At 42.0% G+C, this 17,826-nt stretch overlaps 1 protein-coding gene across 1 annotated transcript in view; it reads right to left on the bottom strand.

Annotated features, from left to right (window-relative positions):
* The window catches only part of LOC125458092 (ran-binding protein 17-like), a 1,334,110-nt gene that overhangs the window by 656,246 nt on the left and 660,038 nt on the right, over nt 1-17,826 (bottom strand). Inside the window, exon 13 of the mRNA XM_059650767.1 lies at nt 16,772-16,877. Coding sequence (XP_059506750.1) covers nt 16,772-16,877 — 106 coding nt within the window. The remainder of the gene's footprint in view (nt 1-16,771; nt 16,878-17,826) is intronic.

The raw sequence follows: 17,826 nt of genomic DNA, 5'->3' as shown, positions 1-17,826 counted from the left end.
GCCTGCAACACTCACATCCCCCCAAAAAAGTAATACCCATATTATACTTCATCTGCAGTTCTTTTGCCCATTCAATTAATAAGCTATATTCATTTTCAGATTCCTTATATCCTCTTCACAACTTACTTTCCTAGCAATATTAGTGTCAGTAAATTTCACAACCATACTTTCAGCACCATCATCATTTGTGGGAGAACAGGAAATCTCTAGGCATTTTTCATATTGCTGGATAAATGCCAGTGTTGTTGTACTGGAAAACTTGACTAGGGGCATGATTAATTCTGGAGAACCAGTTTTCAGTACAATTTGCTGGAATACTATCAGGACACCTAGCCATTGTTATATTGAAAACTCTCAGCCATTTCAGTGATAGTAGGGTAGAGACAGCAGGGAATTTCAACATCCCCAACTGTAGGAGCATAGACCCCACCTGACTGGTGACAAAAACTCAGGAGGCAGGCAGGATGCAGACAAGTGGAAGATGTTAATACAAGCAGAAGCCAGTTAATGCAGAGAGAGGGGTCACAGGATCTTCCCCAAATCTGGCCTCAATGTCAGAAAGCAATTTCTCCCTTAATCTTTGGCTTAGATCAGAGGAGAGATCAATGACAAACTCTGAATTTTACTGTGAAATACAGCATTTTTACACGATTTGTGTCAAAATAATCAAATACAGCATATTTGCCATAGAGTCACAGAGTAAGACAGCATCAAAACAGGCCCTTCGGCCCAAACTGGTCCATGATGCCCACTCAGCTAGTTCCAACTGCCTGCATTTGGTCCATATCCCTCTAAATCCTTCCCATCCATGTATGTATCCAAAGGTTTTCTAAACATTGCTGTTTCTCTGGCAATCCATTCCATATACACACCACTCTTGTGCAAAGAAGTTGCTCCGCAGGTCCTTCTTAAACCTTTTCGCTCTCACCTTAAACCTATGCCCTTTAGTTTTCAATTCTCCATCCCTGGCAAGAAAAGATTACATACCTTAATCTCTTCAACCTTTTTGAATTCAATATAGGTTGCCTCGGCCATTTCCTCAAATTCTGGATCCTTTGCCTATATGCCCCAGTTACTATCTTGTGCATACAATCAATACAGTTTTCTTTACAACATCATAATCCCAAGAAACCTCCTCTAACAATGAAGCATAGATTTCCTGTGCTTTACCTGTCAACCTACTCTGCATGAGCAATTTCCAGTCCTCTTTTGCCCATTCAATTATCTAGCAATTTTCGCAAATGACATTAAGTGTGCTTCCAAATTCTTTGCAGCACTTGGAAAACATTTCCTTGCAGCACTTCAAATTATGAGTTGGATCTCCGCTAGAGCCTGCATCAGCATTTGACGTCTTCTGATTCAACAGCACTGTTTTAAGCAAGTTCCCGTTCTTTCTCTCTCTGGCACATCTACTTCTAGTTTTCTCCTTTCCATTCTTTTTGATTCCATTTCCCATGCATGATCTTTCTCTGCTCTTCCTTTATCCTTTGTGCTTTTTCATTGTCCTTTTCCTTCCATCTATATGTTCTTTATTGTCTCCTCATACCCAACCTGTATTAGCTGTAACTGACTACCACTTAGTTCCAATGCTTCCTTCCCCCTTAATCAATACACCCAATCCTGTGGGACACCTAATCAATGATGAGTATTTTTATTGGCAGCCCCAGGTTCCTGTGATCCTTTGGCATTTACCAGACATTGTAGCCTCTAGAACTTGGGATCTTTATATCCATCATATTTATTTGCTTCCGAAGTTACTGACAATACTCGTTCAGATCGATCTCAGGCTTGCTTATCTTTAAGGGTAGCTTGAATTCTGTTATTCATTATATTCCATGTGCTGGCTTTATCAAATTCAGATACTGCTCTGATATTTCCCACTATCCAAATTATATACATAAAAATACAAAAGACAGTTAGTTTTAACTATTTGGTGTAAGATTTGTAATAAAAGTTAGTTATAAAGTGTAAAGTGATACGGCTACTTCTACTGTTACCTTTTTGTAATTAAAGGGTGGACTGACCTATCCCCTCTCTACCTCCCCACCCATACTCTCCTCTCCAACAATCTTCTCCTCTATCCATCTTCAGTCCGCCTCCCCCTCTCTCCCTATGTATTTCAGAATCCTCTCCCCATCCCCCTTTTCTGATGAAGGGTCAAGGCCCGAAACATCAGCTTTTACGGTCCTAAGATGTTGCTTGGCCGGCAAGCAAGAAGTTGGATTGAAGTGTGTCTACTTCAATCCGGAATAAGGTGGGTGAACTTGCAGCATGGGTTAGTACCTGGGACTTCGATGTTGTGGCCATTTCGGAGACATGGATAGAGCAGGGACAGGAAAGGTTGTTGCAGGTTCCAGGATTTAGATGTTTCAGTAAGAACCGAGAAGATGGTAAAAGGGGCGGAAGGTGTGGCATTGTTGGTCAAGGACAGTATTACAGTTGCAGAAAGGATGTTTGGGGACTCGTCAACTGAGGTAGTATGGGCTGAGGATAGAAACAGGAAAGGAGAGGTCACCCTGTTGGGAGTTTTCTATAGGCCTCCGAATAGTTCCAGAGATGTAGAGGAAAGGATAGCAAAGATGATTCTCGATAGGAGTGAGAGACAGGGTAGTTGTCATGGGCGACTTCAACTTTCCAAATATTGACTGGGAACACTATAGTTCGAGTACTATAGATGGTTCAGGTTTTGTCCAGAGTGTGCAGGAGGGCTTCCTGGCACAGTATGTAGATAGGCCAACAAGGGGCGAAGCCACATTAGATTTGGTACTGGGTAATGAGCCCGGCCAGGTGTTAGATTTGGAAGTAGGTGAGCACTTTGGTGATAGCGATCACAATTCTGTTATGTTTACTTTAGTGATGGAAAGGGATGGGTGTATACCACTGGGCAAGAGTTATAGCCTGGGGAAAGGCAATTACGATGAGATTAGGCAAGATTTAGGGAGCATAGAATGGGGAAGGAGACTGCAGGGGTGGGCACATTAGAAATGTGGAGCTTATTCAAGGAAAAGCTCCTGTGTGTCCTGGATAAATATGTACCTGTCAGGCAGGGAGGAAGCGGTAGAGTGCAGGAGCCGTGGTTTACGAAGGAGGTGGAATCTCTGGTCAAGAGGAAGAAGAAGGCTTATGTTAGGACGAGATGTGAAGGCTCAGTTAGGGCACTTGAGGGCTACGAGGTAGCCCGCAAAGACCTAAAGAGAGAGCTCAGAAGAGCCAGGAGGAGACATGAGAAGTTGTTGGTGGATAGGATCAGGGTAAACCCTAAGGCTTTCTATAGGTATTTAAGGAATAAAAGAATGACGAAAGTAAGATTAGGCCCAATCAAGGATATTAGTGGTAAGTTGTGTGTGGAGTCAGATGAGAAAGGGAAGCGCTAAATGAATATTTTTCAACAGTATTCACTCTAGAAAACGACAATGTTGTCGAGGAGAATACTGAGATACAGGCTACTAGACTAGGTGGGATTGAGGTTCACACAGAAGAGGTATTAGAAATCCTTCAGGAGGTGAAGATAGATAAGTCCCCTGGGCCGGATGGGATTTATCCTCGGATCCTCTGGGAAGCCAGGGAGGAGATTTCCGAGCCTTTGGCATTGATCTTTAACTTATCATTGTCTACAGGAATATGCCAGATGACTGGACGATAGCAAATGTGGTTCCCCTGTTCAAGAAGGGGAGTAGAGACAACTCTGGGAATTATAGACCAGTGAGCCTTACCTCAGTTGTTGGTAAAGTGATGGGAAAGGTATAAGGGATAGGATTTATAATCATCCAGAAAAGAATAATTTGATTAGGGATAGTCAGCACGGTTTTGTGAAGGGAAGGTCGTGCCTCACAAACCTTATTGAGTTCTTTGAGAAGGTGACCAAACAGGTAGATGAGAGTAAACCGGTTGATGTGGTGTATATGGATTTCAGCAAGGCGTTCGATAAGGTTCCCCACAATAGGCTATTGTACAAAATGCGGAGGAATGGAATTGTGGGAGATATAGCAGTTTGGATTGGAAACTGGCTTGCTGAAAGAAGACAGAGGGTGGTAGTTGATGGGAAATGTTCATCCTGGAGACCAGTTACTAGTGGTGTACCGCAAGGGTCGGTGTTGGGTCCACTGCTGTTTGTCATTTTTATAAATGACCTGGATGAGGGTGGAGAAGGATGGGTTAGTAAATTTTCAGACGACACTAAGGTCGGTGGAGTTGTGGATAGTGACGAAGGATGCTGTAGGTTGCATAGAGACATAGATAAGCTGCAGAGCTGGGCTGAGAGGTGCCAAATGGAGTTTAATGCAGACAAGTGTGAGGTGATGCTCTTTGGTAGGAGTAACCAGAAGGCAAAGTACAGGGCTAATGGTAAGATTCTTAGCAGTGTAGATGAGCAGAGAGATCTCGGTGTCCATGTACACAGATCCTTGAAAGTTGCCAGCCAGGGCTGTTAAGAAGGCATACAGTGTTTTAGCTTTTATTAATAGAGGGATCGAGTTCCGGAACCAAGAGGTTATGCTGCAGCTGTACAAAACTCTGGTGCGGCCGCACTTGGAGTATTGTGTACAGTTCTGGTCACCGCATTATAAGAAGGATGTGGAAGCTTTGGAAAGGGTGCAGAGGAGATTTACTAGGATGTTGCCTGGTATGGAGGGAAGGTCTTACGAGAAAAGGCTGAGGGACTTGAGGCTGTTTTCATTAGAGAGAAGAAGGTTGACAGGTGACTTAATTGAAACATATAAAATAATCAGAGGGTTAGATAGGGTGGATAGGGAGAGCCTTTTTCCTAGGATGGTGATGGCGAGCACGAGGGGGCATAGCTTTAAATTAAGGGGTGAAAGATATAGGACAGATGTCAGAGGTAGTTTCTTTACTCAGAGAGTAGTAAGGGAATGGAACGCTTTGCCTGCAACGGTAGTAGATTCGCCAACTTTAGATACATTTACGTCGTCATTGGACAAGCATATGGACGTACATGGAATAGTGTAGGTTAGATGGGCTTGAGATCGGTATGACAGGTCGGCACAACATCGAGGGCCAAAGGGCCTGTACTGTCCTGTTATGTTCTGTGTTCATCCAGCCTCACACTTTGTTATCTTAGCTGTGAACAATCTATTCTGTTCAGGCAACTGGAAGCTCAGGGCTAACAGTTGATGTAGGTGTGTAACCTAACACTTTATAACTTTTATTACAAATCTTAAAGCAAGTAGTTAAAGCTAACTGTATTTTCAGCTGCCACTTTAACACACCATCGTGCTCTCTGCCAACACCTCTGTCTCAGGCTTGCTGCAATGTTTCAGTGAAGTTCAGCACACGCTGGTAGAACAACACCACATTTTCCACTTGGGGATCCTGCAGCCCTCTGGATTCAATACTAAATTCAATAATTTTAGGGCTAAACTCTCCCATGTCCTAGCTCCCTACTCTACACACCAGGCAATGTTGTCATATAATCTGCCATTACACATACCTATTGTTCATCACTAACAGTCCCTTGTTAACAACTATTCACCTTCTCAGCCAGATCATTATCAACTCCGTTGCCTATCCAACTGTTCTTCTCTCTCTCTCTGGGCTTTATCCCCACCCATCATTTACTCCCTACCCTCTCCACCTCTCTATGGTCTGTATATAAACCAATGATTTCCTAGCTACTATCATTTCTGAGGAATGGTCACCAGAACTGAAATGTTAACTGATTTTTTTCTTCATAGACACTGCCAGACCTGCTGAGCTTTTCCAGCAACTTCTGCTTTTGTTCCTGATTTACAACATCTGCAGTTCTTTCAGTTTTCACAAAACCTTATGTCAGACATGGCTCAAAATGACACTAAAACAAAACTTGTAACATGCAATGAGAATATGGATCTCAAGTTTAATATCAAATGCTGCTATAACATATGGGTAATTAAAGATTAAAAACTCATGAACTAAATTAACAGCATTTGAAGAGAATTTTAAGGCAGTGTTAAAAATTAGCTGGTTCATTTTATAATGGCCACATCATTAACCTTACCTGAACATAGCCAAGCTCACAGGAATTCATCATGAATTTCAACATTTCTTCCCAATAATTTATGGAACGTGGGTGTCACCAACTCAGCCAGCATCTATTATCCATCTCTAAATTGTCTTGGTGAGAAACTTTCTTGAACCATTGTAGCCCTTGGGATGTATGTACACCCACAATGCCATTAGAGAGATTTTGACCCAGTGAAATTGTTAAGAGCCAGACCAGACCCCCCTCAAAAGTATTTTAAGAAGCTAGTCTAGACCCTAACTTTTTCTTATTTTAAAGATAGATGTGAAGTGCTGCGTTCTAGGTGCAATGTGACTGGTTAAACCACTTGACGTTAAGCAAAACACTGTTTAAACACTATAGTTAAATATACAAACAAAAGAAAGAGGAATTTAGAATAACTTAACTATTGGAAAACTTAACCAAATAACAGATGCTACACTTTTACTAACTAACTGTTTCAACATAGTAACATCCTGTAAACACATCTGTTGGCAAAAAAGTACATTCAGACACAGATTTTCATATGCAGATCGCCAATCCAGGAGGTAAAAACATCAAGAGCAAATTCAGAGATTTAGCAGTCAGGAGACATTCACTGAAGCTTCCAACTCTTTTGAGTCCCTAAAAGCTTCTGTTCAAAACTAACCTGAAAATTTAAAACAAAACTGGAGAGCCTGGTTGGTGGCCACACTGTTGGCTACAGCTGTTGTTCCAACCTTTTAAAATAAACCCAAAGCTTTATAAATTATTAACTTTTTTTAGCGATTGCTCTTCACCTCCATCTTAAAACCTCTCTTCAAAACAAAAGCCAAAACTAACCTGTTAAAGTAACAGCATCATCACATTATGAACAAAGAGTTCTAAGTCGCAGAGGCAAAATTGCAGGTGGTAGTGTTCCCATGCATCTGCTACCCTTGGCTATTACTGGAGTACCAGTTTTCAGGATGATTGGCAGAATGTTGACAGGAACCTTATCCATTGCAGCATCTAGGTACATAATTGCCTTGGTCACAGAAAAAAGAGAGTAGGTGTGGAGTGGTGTGACTGGAGGTCTGTATTTTGCAAGGATTAGTGTTGGGACCACTGCTGTTTGTAAAATGCATACAGATTTGGATGGAAATGTTAGTCTAATTAGCAAGTTTTCAGACAATATGAAAATTGATGGGGTTGTGAATAGTGAGGAAGCTCATCAAAAGGTATAGCAGGATATACACCAGTTTGAAAAGTTGGGTGGAGAAATGGCAGGTGGAGTTAAATCTGGCCAAGTGTAATGTGATGCAATTTGGGAGGTCAAATGCAAGAGGAATATATTGTAGGACACTTAGGAGCATTAATACAGAGAGGGATCTTAGAGTGCAAGTCCATAGCTTTCTGAAAGTGGCAATGCAAATGGATAAGGTGATAAACATGGAAGTATAGCATTGCTTGCTTTCTTTGGTTGAGGCATTGCATACATGGGGTAAGTCATGTTGCAGCTGTATAAAACCAGTTAAGGTCTGTTTGGATTATTATGTGCAGTTCTAGTCGCAACACCACAGGAAGGATGTGGAGGCTTTGAAGTGGTTTGCCAAGATGCTGTTTGAATTGGCTTGCAGTAGCAATTAGGAGAGATTGGACAAACTTGGATTGTGTTTGCTAGAGCATCAAAGGTTGAGGGGTAACAAGGTGTAGAGCTGGATGAACACAGCAGGCCGTGCAGCTTCAGAGGAGCAGGAAAGCTGACATTTCAGAAAATTTCTGAAGAAGGGGCCAGACCTGAAATGTCAGCTTTCCTGCTCCTCTGAAGCTGCATGGCCTGCTGTGTTTCACCTGTTCTACACCTTGTTATCTCAGACTCCAGCATCGGCAGTTCCTACTATCTCAAAGGATGAAGGGTGATTTGATAGAATTAAAATGGAATTATGAGGGCAAAAATAGGGTTGATAGTTACAGTCTTTTTCTCAGGGTGGAAATGTCAAATTCTAGGGGGCATGGGTTTAAGGTGAGAGGGGAAAAGTTCGAAGGAGAGGTGCAAGGAAAGTGTTTTTACACAGAGGATGGTAGGTGCCTGGAATGCAGTGCCAGGGAGGTGATACACATTTTAGCAACATTTGAGAGGCATTCAGACAGACACATGAACAGGAAGGGAATACAGGATTATGTACCATGTGGAAGCAGATGGGATTAGCTCAGAATGGCATTATGGCCGGCATGGACATGGTTGTCCGAAGGGCACTGTCCTCTGCTGCACTGTCCTATATTCTACTGCCTTCAGCCATTTCAGGCAAGTGTAAAAGTTATAGGGTAATGATTGTAGTGGATTTCAATTTATGCAACACTAACTAAGGTAGACATTGTGTGAACGGTTTGGAGGGAGTAGAATAGTTAAAATACATCAAGGATAGGTTTTTAAGCCAGTATTTAGAAGGTCTTGGGAGAGGGCGCTGTCCTGGATTTAATTTAATTTAACAAAGCTAGTCATGTGATTGAAGTATCATTTGAGAAGCATTTTGCAGACACCCATCATAACTCTGTTAGATTTAAAAATATTATGGAAAAGGACAAGGACAGGTTTGAAATCAAAGTTCACAACTGGGGCAAGGCTGATTTTAATAAAATCAGGTATGATTTGGTCAGTGTGCACTGGGAACAGATTTACTTTGAAGTAAAGAGCAGTGGAATGCATTTAAAATGGAAACTGGAAGAGTACAAGAGCAACATGTTCCAATAAAGCAAAAGGGTGGGACCAACAAATCATGTGAACCCTGGATATCAAAGGAAAAATGTCATCTCTTTAAGAAAAAAAAGGAAGCTTATGACAGATACCAAGAACTCAAAACAGCACAAGTCCCTCAAGTAGAATAAAATGTGGAAGAGGGAACTCAAAAGAGAGATTAGGAGAGACAAAAGGGTACGTGAAAACATGGTGGCAGGTAAAGTCAAAGAAAATCCTAAATTGTTTTACAGGTTCATTAAGGATAATAAGGTGAAGAGTAGGATCTGTTAAGGATCACAGAGGTAATCTGTGCATGGAGACAGAGGGTGTAGGTGGGGCTCTACTGAGTGAGACCTCACTAGTGAGAAGATATAGAAATCAGGGAGAAGGCCTGTGATACAGTTAAGAAATTAACGCAGACAGAGGTGGTTCTGAGTGGTCTGAAAGGGTTTAAAATAAATAAATCTCCAGGGCTAGACAAAATGTTTCCCAAGTTGAGGGAGGCAAGGGAGGAAATAGCAGGAGCGCTTGTAAAAATTTTCATTAATTTCTCACTGACCGCAAGAGATGTGCCAGGCAATGTAGTGCCGTTATTTAAAAAGAGACCTAGAGATAAACCATGAAACTACAGGCTGTTCTGTCTAATCTTGGTGGTGGGAATGTTATTAGAAGTAATTCTGAGGGACAGAATTAATATCCATTTGGAGAGACTAGGATTAATCAAGACAGTCAGCATTGCTTTGTTTAGGGGAGGTAATATCTGACCAACTTGATTGATTTTTTTAAGGAGACAACTCGTTGTGTACATACAGGTAACGCTTTTGACGTCGTCTACTTGGGTTTCAGCAGGCTTTTAATAAGGTCCCATGAAGGAGGCTTATAGCAAAGGGAAGAGCCCAGGAAATCCAATGAATTCAGCAAATTGGATTCATAATTGGCTGAATGGCAGGAAGCAGAGGGTGATGGTTTTTTTTCGAATTAGAATCCATACAGTATGGAAACAGGCCCTTCGGCCCAACAAGTCCACACCGAACCTCATAATATCCCACCTAATCTGCACCTCCCTGATCACTATGGGCAATTTTGCATGGCCAAACCACCTACCCCGCACATCTTTGGACTGTGGGAGGAAACCAGAGCACCTGGAGGAAACCCACGTAGATACGGGGAGAATGTGCAAACTCCACACAGACAGACACCCGAGGCTGGAATCGAACCCGGGTCGCTGGTGCTGTGAGGCTGCAGTTTGTGCCACCGTGGTGGTTGAGGGGTATTTTTCTGACTGGAAGCCTGTGTTCAGTGGGATTTTACGAGGATCAGTTTTGGAGCCCTGTTGTTTGTAATTTATACAACTGATTTTGATTTGTTTGCAAGAGAGTTGATCAGTAAATTCAGAGATGATACAAAAATTGTTAAGGTGTTAAATCGTGAAGAGCAGAGCTTTAGACTACAGGATATACACCAGTTGGTTAGGTGGGTTGATTAGTGGCACGTGGAAATCAATGCAGATAAATGTGAGGTGATGAACTTGGGGCAGGACTAATAAGGCAAGGCAATACATGATGAATGGTAGGACCTCTGGGAAATACCGAAGATCAGTGGTGCCTTGGTGTACATTTCTGCTGGTCCCTTCAGGTATCAGGATTGGTGGACAAATTGGTTAAAAAAGACATATGGTACATTTGCCTTTATTAGCTGAGGCATAGAGTTGAAGAACAGTACTGTGTGGGGTTCTGGAATCCACAATATTGGAGGGAATGGGACTGCACTGTAAAGGGTGCAGAGGATATTCACCAGGATGTTGGCTGGGCTGGAGAGTTTCAGTTATGAAGAAAGATTAGACAGAGTTGGGCTCGTTTCCTGAGAGCAGAGAATATTGAGAGGGGACATGATTGAGATGTATAAAATTAGGAGGTACATAGGTAGGTTTGACATGAAGAAACTTGCTCCCTTGACGGGGGGGGGATCAACGAGAAAGAGGCGTGGATTTAAAGCTAACGGTGAGAAGGTTTAGAAGAGATGAGAGGAATTTTTTAACGTAGAATGTGGTGGGAATCTGGAACTCACTATTTGTAATGTGTGGTAGAGGCAGAAACCCACATAATATTTCAAAGGTATTTAGGCGTACACTTGGAATGCCAAGCGCATACAAGGCTATAGGCAAGAGCTGGAAAGTGGGATTGGATTAGTTAGGTGGTTGTTTTAGATTAATGTGGCACAATGGGTCAAAGGGCCTTTTTCTGTGATAGATCCCTATGACTCTATTTCTTGATATCCAGATCCAACCTCCATAAGGTCATGAGAGAAATCAAGAGACGATACCAAACTAAGCTAGAGACCTAAATTAACCACATGGACACCCGTTGTTTGTGGCAAGGCCTACATGACACTACAGGCTACAAAACAAAGCACAACAGAATAGCAGACAAAAATACATCCCTCCCTAATGCGCTCAATGTATTTTACACTCATTTTGAATAGAAGATCAGTGAAACGAGGTGACCTGCCCCAACAGCCTCGGATGCACCTGTTCCTTCAGTCCCTGTGGTGAATCTCAGTTCGGCCTTTCCCAGTGAACCCACAGAAAGTGACTGGCCCAGATGAAGAACCCGGCTGTGCACTCAGATTACGCATGTACCAGCTGACGTCTTTAAACTTTCCTTATTACAATTGGAAGTCCCCACCAGCTTCAAGAAGTCCACTATCATCCCAGTACCAAAGAAAACTCATGCAGCGGGCCTCGATGACTACTGCCCAGTGGCTCGAATAATGAATTGTTTCGAATGGTTAGTCACAATTCACATCAACTCTTGCCTCCCAGCCAGTCTTGATCCCTTCAATTCACCTGCCGTCACAACAGGTCCACAGCCGACGCCAAGTCCCTTACCCTATACTCATTCCTGGAACATCTAGGTAACAAGGATACCAACGTCAGACTCCTACTTATTGACTACAGCTCCAACTTCAACACTGTAATTCCAACTAAACTAATCTTCAAACTCCAAGGTGTAGGTCTCTGCTCTACCCTCTGCAACTGGATCTATTTCCTGACCCACAGACCACAATGAGAATAGGCAACAACACCTCCTCCAAGATAATCCTCAACAGCGATGCCCCGTAAAGCTGCATATTCAGCCCCTTACTTTAGTCCCTATACACTTAAGACTGTTTGGCCAAATTTCATTCTAACTCCATCTACAAGATGACTGACAACAGCAATTTTGTGGGCTGGATCTCAAACAATAACTAAGGCTGAATACAGCTACGAGATTGAGTGCTTGGTGACATGGTGTAAAGATAACAATCTCTCCCTCAACATCAGCAAAACAAAAGAGCTAGTCACTGACATCAGTAAGCAAGATGGAGGGCGCGCCCCTATCTACATCAATGGGGAAGAGGTGGAGATGGTTGACAGCATCAAGTTCCTCAGAGTGATGATCACCAACAATCTGTCCTGGTCGGTCCACATTAAGGCTATAGTCAAGAAAGCATAACACGAGGCTCTGGAGGCTAAGGAAATTCAACATGCCATAAAGATGCTCACCAGTTTTTATAGATGTACCACAGAAAGCATTCCATCCAGCTGCATCATGGCTTGGTCTGGCAACTGCTCTGTCCAAGACCTTAAGAAACTACAGGACTGTGAACACAGCCCAGTTCATCACACAAGCCAACCTTCAATCCATTGACTCCACTTATACTTCACGCTGCCTTGGAAAAACAGGCAGCATAATCAAAGAACGTAACCCTCCCAACCCAGTTATAATCTCTTCCATCAGGCAGAAGATACAAAATCTTAAGCACACATACCCAGACGCAAGAACAGCTTTTTCCCATTATCAGACATCTGAATGGACCTCTCAAATTTTAAATTTAAATGCTGATTTCAGTCTTTGTGCATTTTCTCTGCTATCATAACATTGTATTCTTCCCTCTGTCCTATTATCCTAATGCGCTTGCATGGTAGGCTTTGCCTGTACTGCATGCAAAACAAAACTTTCACTGTACCTAGGTACACGTGACAATAAGAAATCAAATCAAAAGGTGGTCACTTCTACTGATTATATCATGAACACAGACATAGGCATTTGCTACAGGTATATTAGTAAGGTCGAGGTCAAGTATGTTTTCCCCCCCTTGTTGGTTCCCCTCACTACCTGATACAGACTCAGTTTAGCAGCTATATCCATTAGGGCTTAGCCAGCTTGGTGTGTCATGATTTTACCGACCCATCTTGGTGATGGAAAGTGGAGTCCCCACCCAGAGTACATTTCACTTCCTCGCCATCCTGAGTGGCTCCTCAAGGCGGTATTCAGCGTGAAGTTCGAGGGAGTTGGTGGTGGTAGTGCCATTTGGGGACGGGAGGGGGGAATCATTGGCATTGAGCAGAAGATTTTCTTGCCCATGTTTGACCTGATAATATGAGATTTAATGGGATCTGGAGTTAATGTTGAGGTCTCCCGAAGCATTCCCACCTCATAACACTGCATTGCCACGTTTGGAGGATTTGACAGGGCAGTGGGATAGGACACACTCAGGGATGGTGAAACCAAGGATATTGTGTTTAAGGTGCAATTCTGAGTATGACTAGTTAGTCTGTTGTTTGTCCAGTCTGTGGGACGCCTGTCCCAATCTTGGCACGTGCCCCCAGATGCTACGATTTTGCAGGGTAAGTGGATTGGCTATGCTAAATTGCCCATTGTGCCCTAGGATGTTTAGGTTAGATGGGTTAGTCAAGGGAATTGCAGCGGTGGGGATATGGGTCGAAACGGGATGCTCTTTGGAGGGGTGGACTTGTTGGGCCAAATGGCCTGTTTCCACGCTGTAGGGTTTCTATGATTCTTAGCAGAAGCATGATTATCTGTGGCTTTTACTAGCAGGGTCCAGAACGATAGCATAACATCCAGAACCTTGCAGTAACATCTAGAACAAGGACTCTTTCTCTCGCTCTCCCTTTCTGGAAGTGATGCCGTTTTGCAAAATGCAGTAAGTCCCAAAAGAATATTGATTACGAAATAAGATCTTCTCACTTGCTCAAGCGTTCACTACAACTGGCTATATGCAAGATGCCAACCAAACAACATCAGCCTCAGGTTAAAAAAAACCTGAGCTTCAAAGTTAACTAAAAGATTCTAAACTTCTTAATTTTCCTTTATATTGGACACAATTTCCCTTTAACTGTGTACATGGGTGTCCAGATGTGTTTACAGTAGTTGTGTGCTTGATGTCACATTTGTGTTACTTTTCTCAAGTTTAACATGACAAAAATTTATTCCATTGACTTAAGAAAACCTTGTCAATTGGCTACTTATTGTTCATAGCAGAACATAGTTAACTGCATTTTTAAGTGGTGAACATACAGCTTCATGTTGGACAGAAGAGCCAGTTCACACTTTTCATCTGGTGGAAACAGACAACACAGCAAAATGACTGAAAACTGGAAACTTTAAACAGGATTCTATGCACTGGAGAGGGAAACAAGTCCACTGCACAGAGGAAAGTTTGCGGGCAAAAAAAAATGAGAATGAAAGTGCTGCAAGAAGCAGCTCAGGACTGTACAGACCTCATCAAAGTTGAGCATAAAGAGATGTAGACGAGATCTTTGATAAGAACAAATTGCTCAGGTCAGAGAGCAAGGGTGAAGGATATCACTAAAATACAGCAAGGGTGAGATCAGAAGAAGAGATGGGGTTGGAAAGAAATTAAAGGGAAAAGAACAGCTTTCACACTCTTCCACATACACTCAATTTCAAAATATGTAAGTGCAAATGATAGGCATACTCAAATAAACCGTGAAGGTAAGCAAGCAGGTGCAGGAGGCAGTAAAGAAGGCAAATTGTATTGGCCTTAATCGCGAGACATTTAAAGTACGGGGCAGGGATGTGTTGTTGTAGTTATACAAGTCCTTGGTGAGGCCACACCTAGAATATTATGTGCAGTTTTGGTCTCCTTTTCTGAGGAAGGATACTCTTGCTCTCAAGGGAGTGCTTTGAGTATGGACTGACGTAGGAGGAGAGATTGACTCAGTTAGAATTGTTTTCACTGGAGTTCAAATGAATTAGGGGGAGGGATCTCATACAGACTTATAAAATTCTAACAGAACTAGACTGGACAGATGCAGGGAGGATGTTTCCAATGGTGGGTGTGTCCAGGGGTCAGAGTCTGAGCATTCAGGGTAGACCATTTAGAATGGAGATGAGGAGACATTTCTTTACCCGAAGAGTGCCGAGTCTGTGGAATTCATTACCACAAGAAGTAGTTGATGCCAAAACATTGAATGTACTCTAGTGGCGGCTAGATATGGCACTTAGGGCGAATGGGATCAACGGTTATGGAGAGAAAGCAGGGTTCGGCTATTGAGTCGGACGATCAGCCATGATCATGATGAATGGCCTCCTCTTGCTCCTATCTTCTATGAATACAAGAATTCCTTTATTTCAAATTATGCAGCTACAACTCATCTTGGAGAAAATAAGCCTTTGCAAAAAACAGGCCTGCACATTTTCTTTGAGAGCAATCATTAAAAGCTCCAATAGCCTATTCGTTTCTTCAACTCATGTGGAGACAAACAAAATAAACTGTGCTGTACCTGAAATTGTCAGCTCATTTTTAAACCGTTATTGCTAACTTTAACAAGAGCAAGTAGTGAATTTTTCAGGTAACAGGTTTAAATGTTTTCAAGCAATTGGTCTGTTTAGTTTTGACAGCTCCAGTCCAGCTTTCCAAGTCTTTGATTGGTTGCTAATTATAACCCAGTAAAAAAAAGTGCAGCTATCTTTGATGAAGCTTTAAAATGCTGATACATGTTCAAAACTGAAAAATATGCTGACAGTATCCTGTGACTGAATGTGAAAAAATTCAACATAGGCAATATTTGAAAGAAGGTAACTGAGATTGATCTTAAAAGCGTATATAAGATAGCAAAAAGTATCAAGAGTTAAGTCTTGAACATAGTTTTGTATTAAATTATGACTGTAGAACAAGATCACTGAATAAATACAAAAAAAATGTGTGGAGTACTACATCACATCTGAAAGTGGCTTATCAACAATCATTTATATTTGAGGTCACGTCATAGCAAGGTCCCACAAAGAGCAATCAAGATGAATGACTAAATATATACATTGTTTTTGTTGTTGTTGGAAGAATGCAGGATATCAGGACAACTGTGTGGTTCAGTGGTTAGCACTGCTGACTCACAGCACCAGGGACTCAGGTTCAATTCCACCCTTGGGGGACTGTGTGGAGTTTGCACATTCTCCCTGTGTCTGCGTAGGTTTCCTCTGGGTGCTCCTGTTTCCTCCCACAGTCCAAAGATGTGCAGTGCACACAGATTGGCCATGCTAAATTACCCATAGTGTCCAGGGAGTTTTAGGTTAGGTGTGTTAGACATGGAAAATGTAGGGGAACAGGTCTGGAAGAGGTGCTGTTTGGAGGGGCGGTGTGGACTTGTTAGGCCAAATGGCCTGTTTCCATACTGTAGGGTCCCGATGACCTTCTAACATACTTTTAACAATGACCGAAGGATTTCTAATATCCACCTTGCAAGCTCGGCCTCAACTGAACATTGCATTGGAAAATATCAAACCTCCAATGATGTAGCACTCCATCAGTACTGCACTAAATTATAGACATCTTCTAATCAGCCAGTTCAGAGAAAGGTCATTATACACTTCTAAAGCAGGTGAAGCTTGCACTTCAGAGGTAGGAACATGGCCACTCCACAACTGTGCCCTGAAATAAATTATATACTTTACTGAACTTAGTCTTCAACCTTCGGAATAAAAGCAACAGCGATAACTAAGATGCAGTAAGTAGCTATTGTCAATTGGTAAACATTCTTCTAGTCATTGAAACCAGTCACCCTCTCCATCTAACTGGTAATCAGTAATCATCACTCAAGATTCAAAGAAGCAAAGAGATCCTCAGATTTTTGATCCTTTCATCTATGGATGGGCAGCACCTTGAGACAAAGCTCATACCATGTAATTTCAAAGGACCAGATTCATATCTGATCATAAATGGCATTTCCAAGTTGTAAAAAAATAGCATATTTTAAAAATAAAACAATAACTTACCGATAAACTAGTTCTCCATCCATTGAATCTTGTTCATCAGTGCAAGTAAAAATTAACCTGCCTCCAATTACAGCACCAACGATATACACTAGCCAAGCCAAGCGTCCTGAGGAAATAAAGAACAAATGCTAAATTCTCCAACATTATAATGGCTGTATTTCACAATTTGATGGTAAACATTAATTCCAGGGCTTGAATTGATCAACTCAGTAGAACCATGGCTTTGTCAGGCATTACAGTTGGTGCAGATAACAAGGTGTGAGCTAAATGAACACAGCAGGCCAAGCAGCATCAGAGGAGCAGGAAGGCTGATGTTTCGGCCTAGACCCTTCCCCCATTTCTGAAGAAGGGTCTAGGCCCGAAATGTCAGCCTTCCTGCTCTTCTGATGCTGCTCGACCTGCTGTGTTCATCCAGCTCTACACCTTGTTATCTTAGATTCTCCAGCATTGGCAGTTCCTACTATCTCTGAAACATTATATTTGGTGCATTGCCTTGAATGGAATATGCTTAATTAAGACATCAAAATCCAGATGAAAACTGAAACCCAGAGATTTCAGGTTGCTAAAAATCTTATATCTAGAGAACTGTATAATTGCCCAGGTTGGAGCTGCAATAGATCTCAGTGACTTCGAGTTTGAACGGATAAAATTCAGACAGGTTGTTGTTCCAGATCTCAATCCAGACTGCTCTTTGCTGGGACATTAGCCAAAAGAAGCAAAACCTCTCACATTGTGGTTAATATTTACTACCTAAACTCATTGCATACCACTCAATGCTTGGCTGACGTACTACAGAAAGTAGAAAGGTGGAGGAGAGATGATGGCATTTGCCTGACCCAGAGCATTTTACAAAACACTGCATTGGTCATTTCCAGCAATCTAAAGCAAGCAGAAATCAAGAAAACTCATCCTTTCACAATATTTAGGGCAAAATTGAGGTACATTTATAAGAGCTAAGTCAGTTTCTTTATTATTCTCCTTTTACTTAAGAATCTAAAAAACTCGAACAAAAGCAATATTACTCCACATGCCCCTCCTCCTCTACGAAGACTCAC

Source organism: Stegostoma tigrinum, chromosome 13 (assembly GCF_030684315.1).
Source record: "Stegostoma tigrinum isolate sSteTig4 chromosome 13, sSteTig4.hap1, whole genome shotgun sequence".
NCBI classification, from domain to species: domain Eukaryota; kingdom Metazoa; phylum Chordata; class Chondrichthyes; order Orectolobiformes; family Stegostomatidae; genus Stegostoma; species Stegostoma tigrinum.
Note: the sequence above shows the minus strand (reverse complement) of the source record. Positions and strands in the feature narration are given on the sequence as shown.